This window comes from Artemia franciscana, chromosome 1 (assembly GCF_032884065.1).
Source record: "Artemia franciscana chromosome 1, ASM3288406v1, whole genome shotgun sequence".
NCBI classification, from domain to species: Eukaryota; Metazoa; Arthropoda; class Branchiopoda; order Anostraca; family Artemiidae; genus Artemia; species Artemia franciscana.
Genome location: NC_088863.1, coordinates 32912819 through 32930262, shown reverse-complemented (window position 1 = coordinate 32930262; position 17444 = coordinate 32912819). Strand labels below are relative to the sequence as shown.

At 34.3% G+C, this 17444-nt stretch overlaps 1 protein-coding gene across 2 annotated transcripts in view; it reads right to left on the bottom strand.

The window, feature by feature from the left end:
• The window catches only part of LOC136028846 (homeobox protein extradenticle-like), a 62708-nt gene that overhangs the window by 24760 nt on the left and 20504 nt on the right, over positions 1 to 17444 (bottom strand). For both annotated transcript variants that reach the window (XM_065706783.1, XM_065706791.1), the window contains 3 exons: positions 6321 to 6547; positions 1435 to 1508; positions 981 to 1234 (listed from right to left, as the gene is read on the bottom strand). In XM_065706783.1, the coding sequence (XP_065562855.1) occupies positions 981 to 1234; positions 1435 to 1508; positions 6321 to 6547 (555 nt within the window). The remainder of the gene's footprint in view (positions 1 to 980; positions 1235 to 1434; positions 1509 to 6320; positions 6548 to 17444) is intronic.

The window sequence follows — 17444 nt, the reverse complement described above, 5'->3', positions numbered from 1 at the left end:
ACCTTCCTTTCGCTCTCATTTTCAGTCTTTACCCCAGTTTGGCAAAAAAGAGAAAAGAAGAAACAATAAAATAACCTTGAAATATCATACTTAAATTCTTATCTGGACGAGCTGAGATTGCTTGTAAGAATAGAATTGCAAAGAAACTGGAAAGCGCGACATATCCTTGATGAGATTAAGACTGAAAAAAAAAGAGAGAAATCGAATAAATTTCGACTGTTTTCGCGGAGGTAGTCAATCGAAAGAACACCCCTGTCAATAGCCAAATAGTGCTAAAGCAAACTGAATGGAGTGAAAGTGCACAGAGTTAAGGGTTAGAGGATCTTCACATTAGTTCTTTGTCAAAGTAAGATATTTTTTTCTTCTTACTGTTCCTATTCCTATTTTTATCCTCTGTTCAAAAAATCTTGTTATTACCACATACTTCATCAAGCTTCATCCGCAATTGTTTCTGTTCGTGAGAAAGAAAATGTGAAATGTTCATTATCTATAGATTTTTAATGATGTCAAAAAAATCAAACGATGCTAGACATATTCTGTGAAATTTGCCGGGGAGCTAAAATTTGCCTGTCCAAAAAGCGATTCCTCACTAAAACAAAACTTCAAGCTAACAGGACCCGAAACAAATGCTACACTAGTAAAAGGGAACTAAATAAGGGTAGATATTAAGCGTTTCACTGCTTCGTCTGGCCATGCTATGACCTTTGTTTTGCTTACAGAAAAAATAAATAAAGAGAAAGCATACTTATAGTTCCATCAGGTCAAATTTTGGTAAAAAAAAACTTCACAATAAAGGTAATAATTTCTCATTTTTGCGGGGGGGGCTGAGAAAATCTCAAAAAGGGACCAATCCCCCTCCCGCCCTGTATACAGATATTTGTCAAATCTTAAAACTATTTACGTCTTGTAGCAATAAAAATACTTGAAGCATGAAAGGACGAAATAAAAACCTAAAGCTTAACGTTTTAAATTAGAATTACCTGTTCATATTTTTCAAGCTCTTGGTGATACACCTGTCGAATTTGAGCAAGCTTCACTCTATAGTCTGAGTGCTCAATGGGAGATTCAGGCATTCCACCACCTTGGCTTGCAACCGCAGCGGAAGCATTAGTAGCTGCTCCTGCACCACCTCCTTTTTCCGGACCAGCAACTCCTTCTGCAAGTAGCATGTTGTCTAACCTCATCAACTGTGCATCAGGCGGTTCATCTTCTTGTGCGTTACGAAGACTCAAAACTGAAAATATTCAAAAATGACAATGATTGTTGCTTACAATTACTTCCAAAGGCGCACCTTAAAATCAGACAAAAAATTTTCTTAAAGGCAAAAAACACACAAACCAAATGGAAGTATGTTTCACTAAAATAAAAATTAAACGAAAGGTTTTTGATATAATTGCTGTAAACACAACTGAAAAGCTTATAAAGTGTAATTACCTGTTTTTTCTTTAACCTCGCACAAAACAGTAAACAAAGCTGGCTTCATTCGATGACAGTTTAAAGTGTGCTTCCTGGAATTAAAAATGTGCCAAATACAAACTAACATAAAACCAAACTAAATATACCTACACAGAGCGGTAAAATACACAATTTAATAATGGCAGGTGGAAACAGGATAACAGAAAGGATCAACGAAAATTTTGTGATTCCGAACAAATCGTTTGGCACTAAGTATTCTGGTCAAGCAAAAATTAAAGAGTGAGCCAGTGCAAAAGGTACATACTCTTTTTGCTGGTAAAGCAAATCCAAACTGAAAATTTCGGTGTTTTAAGGAGAAGAAACTTGTAATGGACTTTTTAATTTGTTGGATAAGTAATTGTCCTATCTGTGTCACACACAGCTCAAAGAAGAACTTTTTAAAGAATCGAACGGTCTTTATTTTTTGCCATTCCTGGATTCGTTTTCTGATCTATGTTTAGAAAATATGCAATGATTGAAGAGCATGCTAATATAGTTAACGGTTAAGATGACAAACACATATTTTTGATCCCCTCTTCCCTCTTCAAGCAAAATAGTTTGTGCCTTGTTGATTTAAATACTCGCGTCAATTACTCGAATTGAAGAACTCTAAGCAAAGATGCAAAACTAGTGAAGAAAAGTAGATAATAGTCATTTTTACTCTCAAGAACTTAAAAAGAATTGCCCCATCCTAGGACCAGCCCCTTCCTACATCCGCACACAAATGACTCATGCAAAGTTGCAACTGCTTTATTTTACTTTTGTAACTAACCATTCTAAAAATAGACTTGAAATCAAACAGTTCGAGGTAACGAAAAATAAGTAAGGGGCTAGTTGATAAATTCTATGTGTTTTCGTTGCAGGCTCAGTACCAAAAATTTAATAAAAGCACTTTTGGTGTACAACAAACTCAACTAGTTCATAAAATTCGTGCTTTTTACTTGCAGGTAGACTACCAAAATTTTCATAAAAGCGCTTTTGAGCACAAAAAACTCAGCTTGTTGAAAAATTCCAAGTGTTTTAGTTGCTGGCTGAGCACCAAAAATTTAATGACACCATACTTGGGTACAAAAAATTCGAATACTTGGTAAATTCCGAGTGTTTTAGTTCCTAATTGAACATCGAATATTTAATAGAAGCACTTTGGAGTACAACAAAAACAACTAGTTGGTGATTCTGAGTGGTTTAGTTGCTGACTGAATATCAAAATTAAATAAAAACACATTTGAGTACAACAAATTCAACTAGGGGATAAATTGCGAATGTTTAACTTACCGAGTGGCTCTCAGCAATATAATAATTGCAGATTCTGGACTACCTAGATCACCCCATCAATTTACATAATTTTTAGTCCATTTTACGTGATGTTAACATCAAATATTAAACATTTTGAACATCTTCCGTCCCGACATTCAACATGAAAACAGGCCCTTGCAAATCAAAGTTTGGTGTCATTTCTATCCTTTTTACTGTATGAACACGGGTTCTAGGCCAAATCTTGACCATCCCATCAATTTAACCCTTTTTAAATTGAATTCACGCCATTTTAAATGAAAATTCCCAATATTTTTATAATTTCTCATCATGAGCTTTAAGATCAAAATAGTTCTTGTAAAATAAAACTTTTATGAATTTGTGAAATAAGAGTTTAATTATATTCCATGATTTCTATACTACGGATAAAATGTAATAATTATAACCCTCAAAATAATACCTTTATCTAATTTTTCAATTTCTTTTCAAGATCAGCTGCTTTAGAATAAAAAGGCTTAGCTGCAAATAAATCAACCATTTCCCCTTTAAAATCAATAATGATGACAATAGTATTGAAAATGGGGTTTCAGGATTACCTATCTCATCCATCCAATTTACATCATATTCAGTTCATTTTAAATCATTTTAACATCATATATTGCACATTTTGAACAGTTTCCATTCCAACATTCCAAATGAAAACATATCCTTGGAAATAAATTTGGTGTAATTTTTAAACTTTTTCACAATGTAAACACGGGCTCTATGCCCCATCTAGATCACTCCATGAATTTATCCTATTTTTTATTGAATTCACACCATTTTAAATGAAAATTTCCAACATTTTTACAATTTCCCATCATGAGCTTTAAGATCTAAACAGGTACTGTGAAATAAGAATTTGATAAATTTGTGAAATAAGAGTTAAATTATATTCCACTTTCCTATACTACTGATAAAATGTAATAATTTAATTTGATTTAATATTTATTGGATAGTTCGATATCAATATCTAAATATTTTTATTATCTTTATCTATTCTTTCAATAACCTTTAAGATCATACCTTTATCTAATTTTTTAAATTTATTTTCAAAGTCGATTGCTTCAGAATCAAAACACTTAGGTGCAAATAGATCAACAATTTCTCATTTACAATCAGTAATGATAAAGTTTATTTCCATATTTAGTTTTTACTCATTTCATTGCTTTAATTTCATATTCAATTCCTAGATCCAAGTCTTCTTTCTTAACGGTTCAATTTTATTTATTTTCGATTTTAAATTTTCTTAAAAGGTTTTCCATTTATTAGATGATGATTTTATTAGATAGATTTTCTAAACCATAAATTTTTTTATTACCATCCCATTAGTATATAATTCTATACAAGTCTCCGTGGTACAACAGGTTACAGGGCTTGACCCGAAACCAGAAGGTTACAGGTTCAAGCGTGGTAACCGGCAACTTTTTTAGTGATTCTATATATCAAATGAACCACAAAAAGATAGTATAAAATAACCTTGGCTTTCTTCTCAAGAATCTTTCACTCGATGAAAGAATTCTTGGAAGAAATCCAAACACGCCTCAGAAGCCTATACGCAATCATGGCTGACTTATTTAACAAAGCTTTATACAGCAACTGGTTTCACAATTATTCATTACAAAATTATTTTCAGCTGTTGAAATCGAACCTTTAGGTAATAACGCGTTATTTGGTTAGACGGCATATGAGTAACATGGTGCGTGTAGGCAATAGCTTTAGGAAAAAGATGATTTTTATTTCTAAAATTTTGGAGAATATATTGCAGAAAGTAAGAAGGATTGTTTTTATGTGTTGAAATTTATAGACTTTATACAATATTTATAACCATTTAATTTCACTTGTTTCATATATTTTTCACAAGGAAAAAACTGTAATGTTTTCCGTAATTCACTTTTTCGTTTAATTATTTTTTCACTAGTCAATTCACCCAATTGATGCATAGCAAGTAATTTCAAATAGAATGAATAGGCAGATTTAAACTCAGCCTTTCTTTATGCTATTCTAAGTTGTTTTTCAAACAATCCAATCAGAACTGTCCCAGGACTTAAAGAAGCAAGGGGTAACGTGGAGAAAGCAGATAATTCTGAAGCACTACAGTATAATTTAGATACTTAAAAAGCATTCCTAACATTTCCATAATATTAAAACTTCTACAATAAACAAATAATCTCTTTTCTAGTTTTTCTTCCATTTATATTTGTAACAAAACTTTAAATAAAATTTTGTGGATATATTCCCTGAAATCTTCTAATGATCTCAAGTATTCATGTAGAATTTTATGATTCTTTTAGAATCCAACATGGAAGTGAAATTGTCGTCTACTTAAAAACTTCAAAAAAGAATTGTCTATCATTCTACTAAAGTCCAAAATTTTAACTATGCGAATTGTGGTCATTTGTGTGTCGATTATATATCAAGAAGACACTATTTTCACAAGGCTTTATTATACCTTTTCAGTTAGAGGGCTGTCGTATCATCGCTTAGTATATATACGACTTATAGTAAGCTATACTGTTCAATGGGCTTTATTACAAAAAAAAATCTGATCAAATGAACTCCTGTCGAAGTTTCTACGACCATCCCTTCCAAACAAAACAGCCAGAAAAAAGATCAATACTACATGGGTTAATAATAGCTGGTCATTCCTCTTATTCAGAGAAGGTCGAATATATATTAACCATGTCCTTCCAGGAATATGATACTAATGAAATTATGGTATATGCAAATGCAGTTTCGGATATAATCATTAAAGTATCAGGTGTTACTTCAGGAGTATTGCCCCTATCGCTACTAATATCTACGTCAAAAACCCCAAGACACTTTGCGCTAAGCGGCGGAAATTGATATCCTCAAGCTAATTTTTTTTATTCTTCAAGGTTTAGAGTTTGATCACATTTCTTGCATTCTTAGCTTAGATTTTACAATAAAAAAAACACAGCACCACACCTACTGATCAAAAATTGAATTACTCCTTTACCGTCCTCTGATAATTGCGATGTATTCCTGGCTGTTGTTTGAGAGAGTACAATACTTTGCACAACTGACTATTTTACTGCTAATAAAAGCTATATTCTCCTTTTTTCACATGACTGCTAGAAAAAATAGTCTTGTTTTTTTTTTACTTTTATCTTATTCGTTTATTTGCAATTTCAAAGTAACTTAGTGATTAAAAATCTAAACTATTCATACCTTTTCTAAGAATCTCACCCACGCTTGCAACATTACCCAGACTTATCCCTCCAAAATGGTTCAACAATTCAAAGGGGAAACGATTCAAGTAAGATAAATATGAGCATTGAACATGAACAAGAACATGATAAATATGAGATATGAACATTAAAAATAAAGATTTTTGTGCCTCGAAAAGCACTTTTATTTTTTATCACAACAGCTCCCAATAAGCATCACACCTCTCTGATTCTAGGCAATTAAATTCAAAATTCAGGACAAAAAAATCAGTATGTAACAAAAGCCTACATATGAAATAAATTAAGATACTCTTTTCTTTTCCGAAGAGAAACACCACTACAAATAGGCATACTGCAAAAAATTTACAAGAATTCACTTACCTTGCTTGGGCTTCATCCAAGGATTGGTCAGTAATATTCATTATTTGCTGAAGGATTTCACCGATATCTTGTTTTCTACCAATGGCAGCCCCATCCTCAGCCGAATGTGGAGGTGCATTGTGTTCCAATCCTCCAGCCATGTATCCAATATTGTATGGGTTTTGCATTAGTCCAATTGGGGGAACTTGACCAGAACCTAAGTGCATTAATCTAGAAGGGTCATCCATCTGAAAGATGTGAATCATAGTCAACACAGCTGATTTAATAATGATTTTTTTAACAGAATTTTTGAAAAAAAAAATACAGAGCGATATTAAGAAATAAAACGACAAAAATCATATTGTATACGAGGGATGCTTGAAAAACTTAACCTATACTCAAATTTTATTGATGATTTGCTGAAAGTACTTCTGACCGACATAAATATAGCCATTTGGTAATTACAAGTGTTTTATTCACCGACTGCATTTCAGAACATTTGAACTAAATATTTTTTTTTTGTACATGGCAAATGAGAATCAATATTACCTCTTATTTCCAACACACAAAAAAACGATTCTACTAGATTGCACTTGTATTAGAACATTCGATCTTAAATTATTGGCTGGAGGGTGGTAAACTTTATTGTAAAGAGTTAGGGGTTCAGGGGGTGGCAACAGCCTTTGCAATACACATATTAGTTTGATGCTACTCTTTATTGTCCTTTCAAACCATTTATTTCTTAATATTTGATCTCTATTCGGTTTTATATCGAGTTTCATGGTTTTTCTTTTTCTTCTTAAATAGAGGTCTTTGGAATTAGGCTTTGTTTTCCAGAAAATGAAGGAACCTAGTTTTCCATATCACTGTGATACTTTCCATTGGGCTCAGGCTTCTTTTTTAATGCAAAAAGAGATTTTTCATGTTGTTCAATCCAGGGGGCTGTGAGTTTCCTGTCAACTATAAATTGCTTTTTTCACTAGCCAATTTTTAAAGCGTTTTTTGTTATATGGGCCGTGGCTCGTTCTTTATTAGGTTGTAGGTACAGTAACAACCATGATATATCTTCAGCGTATTCGGATATTGTTCATTATCTTCGGTATGAGAATTTACTTTTCATTTAGTGTTTAGTGTTTGAATGTTTTCATTTGCGGTTATCCTAAACATGAGGAGGAAGGGGGGAGGCATTTAAAGCAAAGTGTAACATCCGAATAACAATGATTCGGTCAAAGAACTCAATTAACTAACTTTCTTTGAAAAAAAAGTTTTCTAAAATATTAGGGAATCATATCCCTGCGTTTTACATTAAGATTAACTTTTTACTACATTGCTTTTATACATTGCAAAAAGGTATCGTTTCCTACAAAAAATGACCGTTTCCAAAAAAATATGAGAGTTGAAGCCATCTCAACACCCATCTTACTACAAACAAAAATAGATCAAATTTTAGTTTTATAACGTCGGTTAAGTGCAATTCGTAAAAAGCGAAGGGTCACCAATGTATTATTGATATTTTTTCTGGCTGCTTAGTACGGAGAATATCAAAAAGTTTAAAAGTAATTTGTTTTAGGAGGTGGGAGGGCAAAAAAAAATTTTGAAAATTATAATGCGGATTTAAAGGGATGTAAAGGTGTAAAATACTTTTGTTTCGATACGAGCTTAGAGTGTTTCAAGTACGCAGTCCTTGTCACAAGACATAAACCCCTGAAAAAGGATGCCAGAAAGCCATATTTGATTTGACAGTTATTGGTGGGAGGGAAAGGGCAGAGTTTCCTAAAGTCAATTTCAACTGTTTAAAGGGGCAATATTCTGTAATACTTAAAGGTATAGACATTTTGAGAGGTCCAATGAAAATTTAAAGATTGGAGTTTAAGAGTTACAGTATGATACAGAGTATGAAGAGGAAGAACTTAAAGATAATAAGGGGGTTTTATATTCCCAGCGTGTGTCGGTGGCGTGACACCAGCGTGTGTTCCCCGGGGAGACTCTCCAACAAGATTGACTCTAGTTCGGAATTGTGGAGTGACATGCATGAGAGGTGTGGCAAAAGTGGAAGACGGTAACAACGGCAATGAAAGGGGTAAAATTAACCTTGACTTGATGCCCACTTAACTGGACTATCTGTCTTGGCTTTTTCTACAATTGACTATGACTTGACTACTCCCACACCTATTTCATTTTTAATTCAAAAATCAACGCCACCGACAAGGTGGAGTTAGACATCGAAGTTAAACTTAAGGATGAATGAGATCCATGAAACTCGAATCGTATTAAAGAACATGAAGCCACTGCAATCTCTTATGGGCATGCTTAAAGAGACTCGAGTAATACCATGCCATTGATAGAGGTACTTGAGACATTGGGTGGGGAAAATTGTGCGGGCAAAGCTATGGTTGCACTTATTGAAACAGATAAAAAGTCAATTTCACAGATGCGCAATAAAAACATCTAATGACTTCTATCACCAAAAGACCGAGTTGGCAATTACAAATAAAGATATGTTGTGGGTGTGTCATTTTGTGACCCTTGATCATTTAAGAAATCCAATTTTATAAGGGGGACAACTTTCGTGAACTGGCAGATAAATCTTCTAATTTAAATGTAAAGCATTAATAGTTTCTACCAGTTTACATGCACAATTCTAACTAAGATTGGAAATTCATAGTAGCAGCATTGTCACGTTTGCGGAAAGGTTAAGTTGTAGTAAAGTCCAGTAAAGGTTAACTGGAAATGGTAATACGTACTTCAACAAAATCCGTTTTAGATTTCTTTAGTTTTTCCACAAATCCCTAAGTCAGCTCATCCAAGTACAAAAAACGACAAACTTTCCAGATAATGAAATGTATGATTTATTAACATGTAAGGGCATATGCCCGTATGAGTACTACAACTCCACCTCGAGGCTACGCAAGGCAAAATCACCACCCATCGAAGCGTATTATGATTCACTTCACGATCGTCAATGCACCACTGCCGACTATGAATTTTCTTTAAAAAAGTGTGGACCAAGGGAGGGTGTAAAATGGGGAGGATTATTGTAAAATCTATCTGGCAAGTGATGTATTAACGTTGTTGGATAATGTCCGTGAAAACAAAGAAAAAATTTAAAAGAACCTTAAATTTGATTTGGGGTATTATTTTTCAACCCCTCATCTGGTGGAATTAATTTTTAAAATCAGTAAAGAAGAAATATGTCTGATCACCAACATCAGTCAGCACTTTAGAGAAATAACTGCGGGGTGATTATGCCTTTCACGAGGAACGTATCCTAGAAACCAACCCGACCGGACAAAGCACCGTTGAAAAGTCAAAGGCGATTTTTCTTGATATGAAATCGCTTTATCCGTCAGCAATCTCTCACTTCTCTTTGCCGTGTGGGAATTACAAATGGCTGGACAATCCTTGGGCTACAAATTTCCCCGACATTATACTGCTGAGGAAAATGAACCGCAATGATGATTTTTGCGAAATTGGTGGTTAAATACCTAAGGAACTTCATGACTCGGCAAAGGACTTTTTTCTCAGGTGAATAAACAGGTGCCTAGGGATTCATTGAGCCCCATTAGTTTTTCTTTGGCAAAGAATGTGGGTATTCACTGAACACCTTCAAAACCAAAGCTTTTTTGCAGACCTTCCCCCGGAACAGTACATTGCTGTAAATCCTGTTGTTTTGTGGTGGATCCTTTTAATCCACCATGTGTTTCAATGTCACAAAGATTCATAGAGCCCACCAGTTTGACCAGAAGCCGTATATGAAGACCTTCATTGAGACCTTTGTCAGCAAGCGATCTGGGACAAAAACAAAGGTTGAAAAAGAAACCTTTAAACTCATTTTAAATGCAGCCTTCGCTAAGATAGACGAGAGTGTGCGCAATAGGAGTCATCGAGACACTGTAAACGACCCAAAAGAATGTGCCCGAATCATTGTAGATCCCAATGTCACATTGTTCACAACCATATAGTCCTATATAGTCCAATATAGTCCTCTTGCATCTTGAAGACAATCTTGATAAATTTGTTAACAATGGGACCAATTGCCGACGATGAAAAATTAATTTTGCTTCAAATTGCCCTTTGACGTGTGGACAGACATAAACCCTACCGTAAAATACCGCTCAAAATAAATGTCATTGATAAACCTCAAAGTTCTGAAAGTTCTGAAACTTTGAAAGCGCCAAAACAAGAAGAAGAAGTCATATTGGGAATAGACATATTTTAAATCGATTAATGAAATACGAAGGTATATCGTTTTCGGAAAACACAACAAGTAGGGCTATTGATTTAAAGGGTAATAAACCAAAGTGTCTTTCAACCACATTTATAACACGAAAGAGTAGCGGACGGTTCACACCACGGTTATGTTCAAAATAGTTCAAGTTTTGAGATCAGTTTATGAAAATATTGGCAAACCGGGAAGTTTAAGTTCCCCACAAATGCTCGAATCACTGGAGTTGAAAAGAAAATGGCCGACAGAGTGTTTGCAGAATCAACCCAGCTACACTTCATCGAAATCATAGAGTTCGCGATAATCATTATCGAAAAACTAAAGCCTTTTTTCAATAGCATATATTACAAGCAGGTCTTTTGACTCTAGGCGAGACTGAAAGACGTCACAATAGCCCGTACAAGTATATTTTACTTGAAATCACTGTTTTTAGTCGCTATACATATGCTGTTCCATTGCTTTCAAACAGAGGCTATAAAATTGCTAAAGCCCTTTCATCTATCTTTAACAAGATTCATATAGAAAGATTCAAACAGATCGGGGAAGTGAATTTGTTAATCCACAAGTAGAAAAGGTTTTATTGGAATATAATACAATACTCTATCATAATCATAGCCATATAGAGCCAGCATTGGCTGAAAGATTGAAAATTACAATTCAACTTTTATGTTGATTTATAATGTTCATGTTGATTTATAAACAACGCTCTCATTGGTCCCTGTCCAAAGTTAGCCTTTTTTAAGTTCATCAAAGTGACAATACACTTGACATTTTTATTAAATAATACTCCAGTGAAAAGGTTGTGAAGAAGAAATTTAATGTTGGTGATACTGTTCGAATAAATCGAACCAGTAATATTTTTGAAAAGGAGAATTACTTGTAGTAAACTGAACATATTAAAGTGTCAAAAGTTTTGGATGCTAAACTCATAGCATATCGTCTACGACACACCAAAGACGAAGAGATTCTTGGAGGTTTTTACGAATATGAGTTACTAAAAGCTAAAATCAATAGAATGTATCTAATTGAAACGATATATAAGACTCCAAGTTGCTAGGGTAACAGACACTTGCTTGTTTGTTGGCTAAGATATAACTCTGATTTTGATTCTTGGACAGCAGATGAAGACGTTCACAAGGCCTATTGATTTTTATGTGAAATTCATGTCCAATTTCTCTGATCCCCTCTACAATGATTTGAATAAAACAAGTGATTTTGGACAAAACTCTCCCCCACCATCACATTCGAGCGAAAGTTTGAAATTTTTCTTATTGATTATACTCTTAAAAATACATCTGATATCTTCAGAAAGGATCGTACATATGATATAAAAGTAAGACCTCGTGATTGTTCACTTATTAGTGAGGAACGGATAGAATCAATGAACTCGGTTGAATATCCCTTCGTCACATTACCATCCAATGAATATGGTAGTTTGACTGATTCGTGTCGTGCAATCAATAGGAAAATCTGTGTTCGTAAGAATGACACATTCAACTTTAACTATTTAATGGAACATGGCACAATTTACATTAGTTCCCCCATTGACAATGAGGAGATAATTATCAACATCTAAGAGATGTTCTTGGCTTTAAACAAAATATAATCAATGGTCAAATTCCTGGAAGCACAAATGGCATAGATCGCGTTATTTTCACCGACTATCCCCCGGCTTCTCATCCCCGGCATATTTATTTACGCTTCGTTCATTAAAACATCAAGAGTTGGTATTAACAATGTCTACACTACACGATTAAGGAAGTATATCTGGGAAAAATTTTAAAGAAAAAAATTTCGTAAAAGCTCAGGTCCAGCGAGCCATCCCTCGGCGAGCGATCCCTCGTCAAGCGATTGAAATCACGACAACGCGGAAAAGGTTTAAAAAGGGTGAGCAACACCCGATCACCAATCATTCTCAACTCAAGACGTAAGCGTAAAACATTGCTCTTGTCAAAAAAGAAAAAGAAACCAAAAGTTAAAAATTGTTAGATCGAAAAAGATTCCTTTTCCTAGAAACCACATATTCACCACATAGAGAATCTAACGTTTTAGTCAACTCATCTCTAAATCTTTTCAATGCAGAAAATGTTGACGCGAGTGTAAAACATGGTTACTATGTACAATTTTATCCGCAACAGCCGCTCTCTGAAAACATACATTTTCAAATTTATTTCGGTGAAATTATTTCATAGATTTGGCTTCCACATTTATAGACTTCCATGTCAGTGTCAAAAAATGCAATAACCAAAAACCAAGTGCAGTCGAGGGTTTATCCTATGAAAACTGTATACTACACAATTTGTTTAGACAATTCAGTGTCTACATAAATGACACGTTGGTGAGCAAAAGCAGCAATCTTTGAAATTATGCAAGTTACATACAATTCATGTTGATGACTTCAATGTCTTATAAGAAATTGAGAGGTTTGGCTACTGTATATGGATACAAAACAGACACTAACACTAGCAATATACTTAGAGATGTAAAAACTAAAGATTTACACTTGATTGGGAAAACAAATCATGAGATATTTGATATATCTCAATGGTGGCCTCTTCATGTTAAGATTTATATAAAGCTACAACTTGTACCGTCAAACTCTATTTTGCGAAAAGTAACTAACACTGCACCTGATGTAACCGTTTCTCTCACCTCGGCAATACTACATGAACGAAAACAAGAGTTTATGAATTCTGTTGCTATGGCAATTGAGAGATTAACAATATCAAATTGCTCGTTCCGCATACAATCACGAATCAAAGACATATTGCTACGGGTATACGTATTTACACCGATTCGTCATTTATCAATGTTGAAATTCCTTCAAAACTTGCTCTGGCCTTTGTAAGAGGTGCCAGTGTCGTTGGATCATGGATAATTTCTCCACATAAATTTGACATATTTTGACTTTCATCTCTTGTATGTAAAGTAAATGGGATTCAACTCTACAATTTATCCTTAGATGAATCCTACAGGACCCTATGCGAAATGACAATGCAATCTCTGCATCGAGATTAACAATTATTTAAAACGAAGAAATGTTTGAAAAAACTCATGATATCATTGTATTAGATTTGTGTGGTATTGCAGGTATGATTATCGTCCAAATGGACGCAGTACAAATGTACTTTGCTTTGCCGAACCATTGCATAAAATATTGCGTTAGTACTACTAAATGAATTTGAAACCTATTGAAAAATTACCCCTGTTGGCAGCGTTCTATTGGAGATGGCACCAAGAACACAAATCAGATGTTCAGTGTATTCAAATTAGATCCTTACATGCTCAAATAAAAATCCTATTCCATACCTTGGGATTTCCTCGGCCGTATTCAAAGCGTTTACAATACCCTAACCATTGTTAAGGGAAGCCCAACAACAGTAAAGACGGGACATTGGCTATGCATCTTTCAAACTGCGAATAATATTGAATTTTTATCCTGTTGGCCTACTGTATACATTCTACATAAATCACATTAACAACTTTCTTGAGCAAAGTGGAAAATCTATTATTCAAAATCCGAAAGGAGTATAAGATTTATCAGCCAAAAGTTATGGTTTTCATGCACTATTATATGTTATTTTTCGATATCGCGCATATACTTACAGTAAATTTTTTAGCATTTATGGTGATAACTGGAACGACTTTTCAGTTTAAAATACCCTTTTGCTACCTGTATAATATGAATTTCAGTGCCCAAAGAGTAAAATGCTTCAATAATGTTGGTGAATTCGTTTACTGATAAAACTTGTAGGTACAAGACTGTGACTTTTAGATTTCTTCTTCCACGTATACGTAACCATCATTAATGATAAGTAGCCGCAGCTCGTTAGGATTCAACTTGTGTTCATCTTGGCATGCGAAGTTACAATATAATGTAACTTCATTTTTATTATATCTCTTTGTGAAGTCAATAATACTATTCTGAGTCATATTATAAATTTCACGTGTTCCAATTTGCTTAACTGAAGCATTGTCGAATACAAATTCTCATATGAAGAATCACTTTCTGTAACAGCCAAATAAAAGTCAGGATGTTTATAATCATAGTAGCCAGCATCTTCATAGCAATGTCGTAAAAACCAGACTCTCTTAATATTCCAGCTATTGAAGCATACACCAGGCTCTTCCTCCCAAAGCAATTTAAAACCACACCGATACTGATCTCTTAAAAAATAAACTGAAATCACATTTAGGTTTTTTTGCAATCATGCCAGGGTATTTTCCGATCCATCACATTTTTCATAGTGACAATTGGAGCATAGCGAATCTCTAGTATGAGAGTCACAAATCTCTTCAAGACAGGAACTGCAGTATTTAATTTGCACTACTTATCCCCTATGCAATTTACACGGATTGCATAATCTACACTTTTCATTATAGTCATCAACAAAAGTACAATTCTCACAGGATGACCAGCTGCTCAACGTATACAAACATAATGGACATGCGTAAAACAGTTTCAATGTTTACTGTCTCACTTCCAAAAAGAAACTGACTGGGCAAAATGAATGTCTTCTAGAGGAAGGAGTGACGAAACCAAACTTTTTCGACTTATTTCTTGGTGCCTTGCAAAATGACCGTCTATGAAGTGGTTAAAAGCAAAACCACAATGTCATTTTGTTTTGTTTCAGTTAACATATCAATAAATTGAGTAAATGCACTTGGGTCACGACGTAAGTTTCATACAATAGTCCAAAGACGAAGAGTCATTTCTTGTTATATCATTAAGCATTCTTTGAGAAAATACTAGAATCAAGCATTTCAAAATTTGCTCGATTCCTTATGATTTTTTGTTGTCAAGTCCAATTATTTTTACTCCTGGCACTCTCACTACTGACTATAGACTAACTAAGAATCTCACTAGCAACAAACTTACTCCTTTTGTATAGATTGATTCAGATTGTTGTCTTCAATATATTTCACAAATACATTAAATCCGTCTTGTAATCTTTGTATATGCATTATTCGCTTTTGTTGCATAGCATAACCTTCCATTGTAGGGTTAGCCGAAAACCTCTTGTAATTTCCATCGCAGCATTAGGTACAATAGGTTTCATTTCGCCATTGTTAGCGCCTTCAATATCCAATAGAGTAAAAGCCTCCATTTCTAGTGAATAATATCCTCGACGCAGGAGCGGATCCAGGGGGGCCGGTGGGCCTTAGGCCCCTCCCAAGATTTTTTTTTGGCGCCCTCATTCCCATTCCGTTCTTTTTTACTCTTTTTTGAGTATACTTGTCAATTGGATCAGTTATTTCTAGGTGATTTACCCACTTAACAACAAAAAGCAAAGCTTTTACTATGAATGTAAAGAGCAAAGTTGAAACTTAAAACGAACAAAAATTATTTATCTTCAGCTGGTTCAGAATATATCTGCCAAATTTGCATAAAAATCTTTGATTGCTGCAAAGGTTTTTCTACGAACATGGAACTTTCCCCTATTTCACGAAAACCCTTTTGAAAATAAAAGGGGTATCTATTAAGACGTTTCATAAGCGTAGTAGCACAGTTTTATAGCAATTTGTCTGTTCACTTGTCAATTTGTCATTTTGTATGACATATTGAAAAGTACTCTTGTAGCTTAAAGTTCAAAATGGAAAAATATAAAAAATCTGGACACGAGCATAGAATGGATAAAAGACGAAGACTGATGGCTGAATGTGCAAGAGGATCGAAGGATATTTCCGGATATTTTGGTAAAATATCCGAAAATACCCGGAAATCGAATGGTAAGTCACCCTCAAAAAATCTTTAATTTTAGTTTTGTGACAAATTAAATAGCAAATGGCCTAATAGAGCTTTTGTGTGAATAAATTTATCTGTTTATTTATTTTAACTATATAGCTAATTTTGTCGAAACTGGATGAATGAAAGAATCAAAAGCAATTTAGGCCAGGAACAGATACATGAGGTAGAAGGGGGGTGAGGGGCTGCTTTACAATTCTCCACCTCTTGTAAAAGCAGTTTTATTTCCACTCTTAGAAATTAAAGGTTTCCCCATTAATTAATTTTTTTATCCGACTCTAAAGAAAAACAAATAGTCTGGTCTACTCATTCAGAAAGTCTCAAAGAAGCCATCAGATTTATTCATCCGAGAATCTGCTCGCGTCTGTTGTTAATACGCATTTTACTGCTATAAGAAAACATTATTGGTTTTCCATTATTGGCTGTCTTTAACGTGAAGCGCCAAGGGTTGAGGAGGGGGCCGTTGACCCGTTGTGTCTATGACCCGTTGTGTTAGCTATTTCTCCCAACACACTTAATATTTCACTCAAGATTTATGAAAGCTATGCTGTGTATTATTATATTTTATACAATGCCACATAGATTAAATGGCTATGTTTTTGCCCATGGAACAACAGGTGCCCTTTATCCCATCAGTTAGATTGGCTGGTAGTGATATGTCCTTTGTTACGGAATTCAGTTATTTTCATTTGATCCTTTATAAGCATTTGTTTGATCATGTTTGATTTCACCTTGCTTTGAGGTCAGTTGATATCAGATACAACCTACTTCATCACTGGTTGACTCATTGTTCAAACGCTATTAAAAGTTGTTTTTGAACTTAATTTGCTAATGTTTATAATCACGGCCTACATGATTTTAAAATGGTATATAGTGATTCTTAATAAATTTATGTAAGTTTTCTTGCTCTACTAAAGCTACTCATATATTTCCTCATTTTATTGTGTTTCAGGAGATGCACATAGCCTCACGGGTTTCTTTATGCAGAGGGGTCACTTCAGCTGATAATGAATAGGTTGCTCCAAAAGGTTTTGCTACCCATTCGGAAGAAGTGATGGGTTTTGTGAAACTGGCTAAGCTATTTTATCCTTTTTCTTGTGTGTGTGTTTTATAATATAGGATGTCTTTGACCGGAATAAATTACTGTATTACTCTAAACAAATTAAGCCTAGAA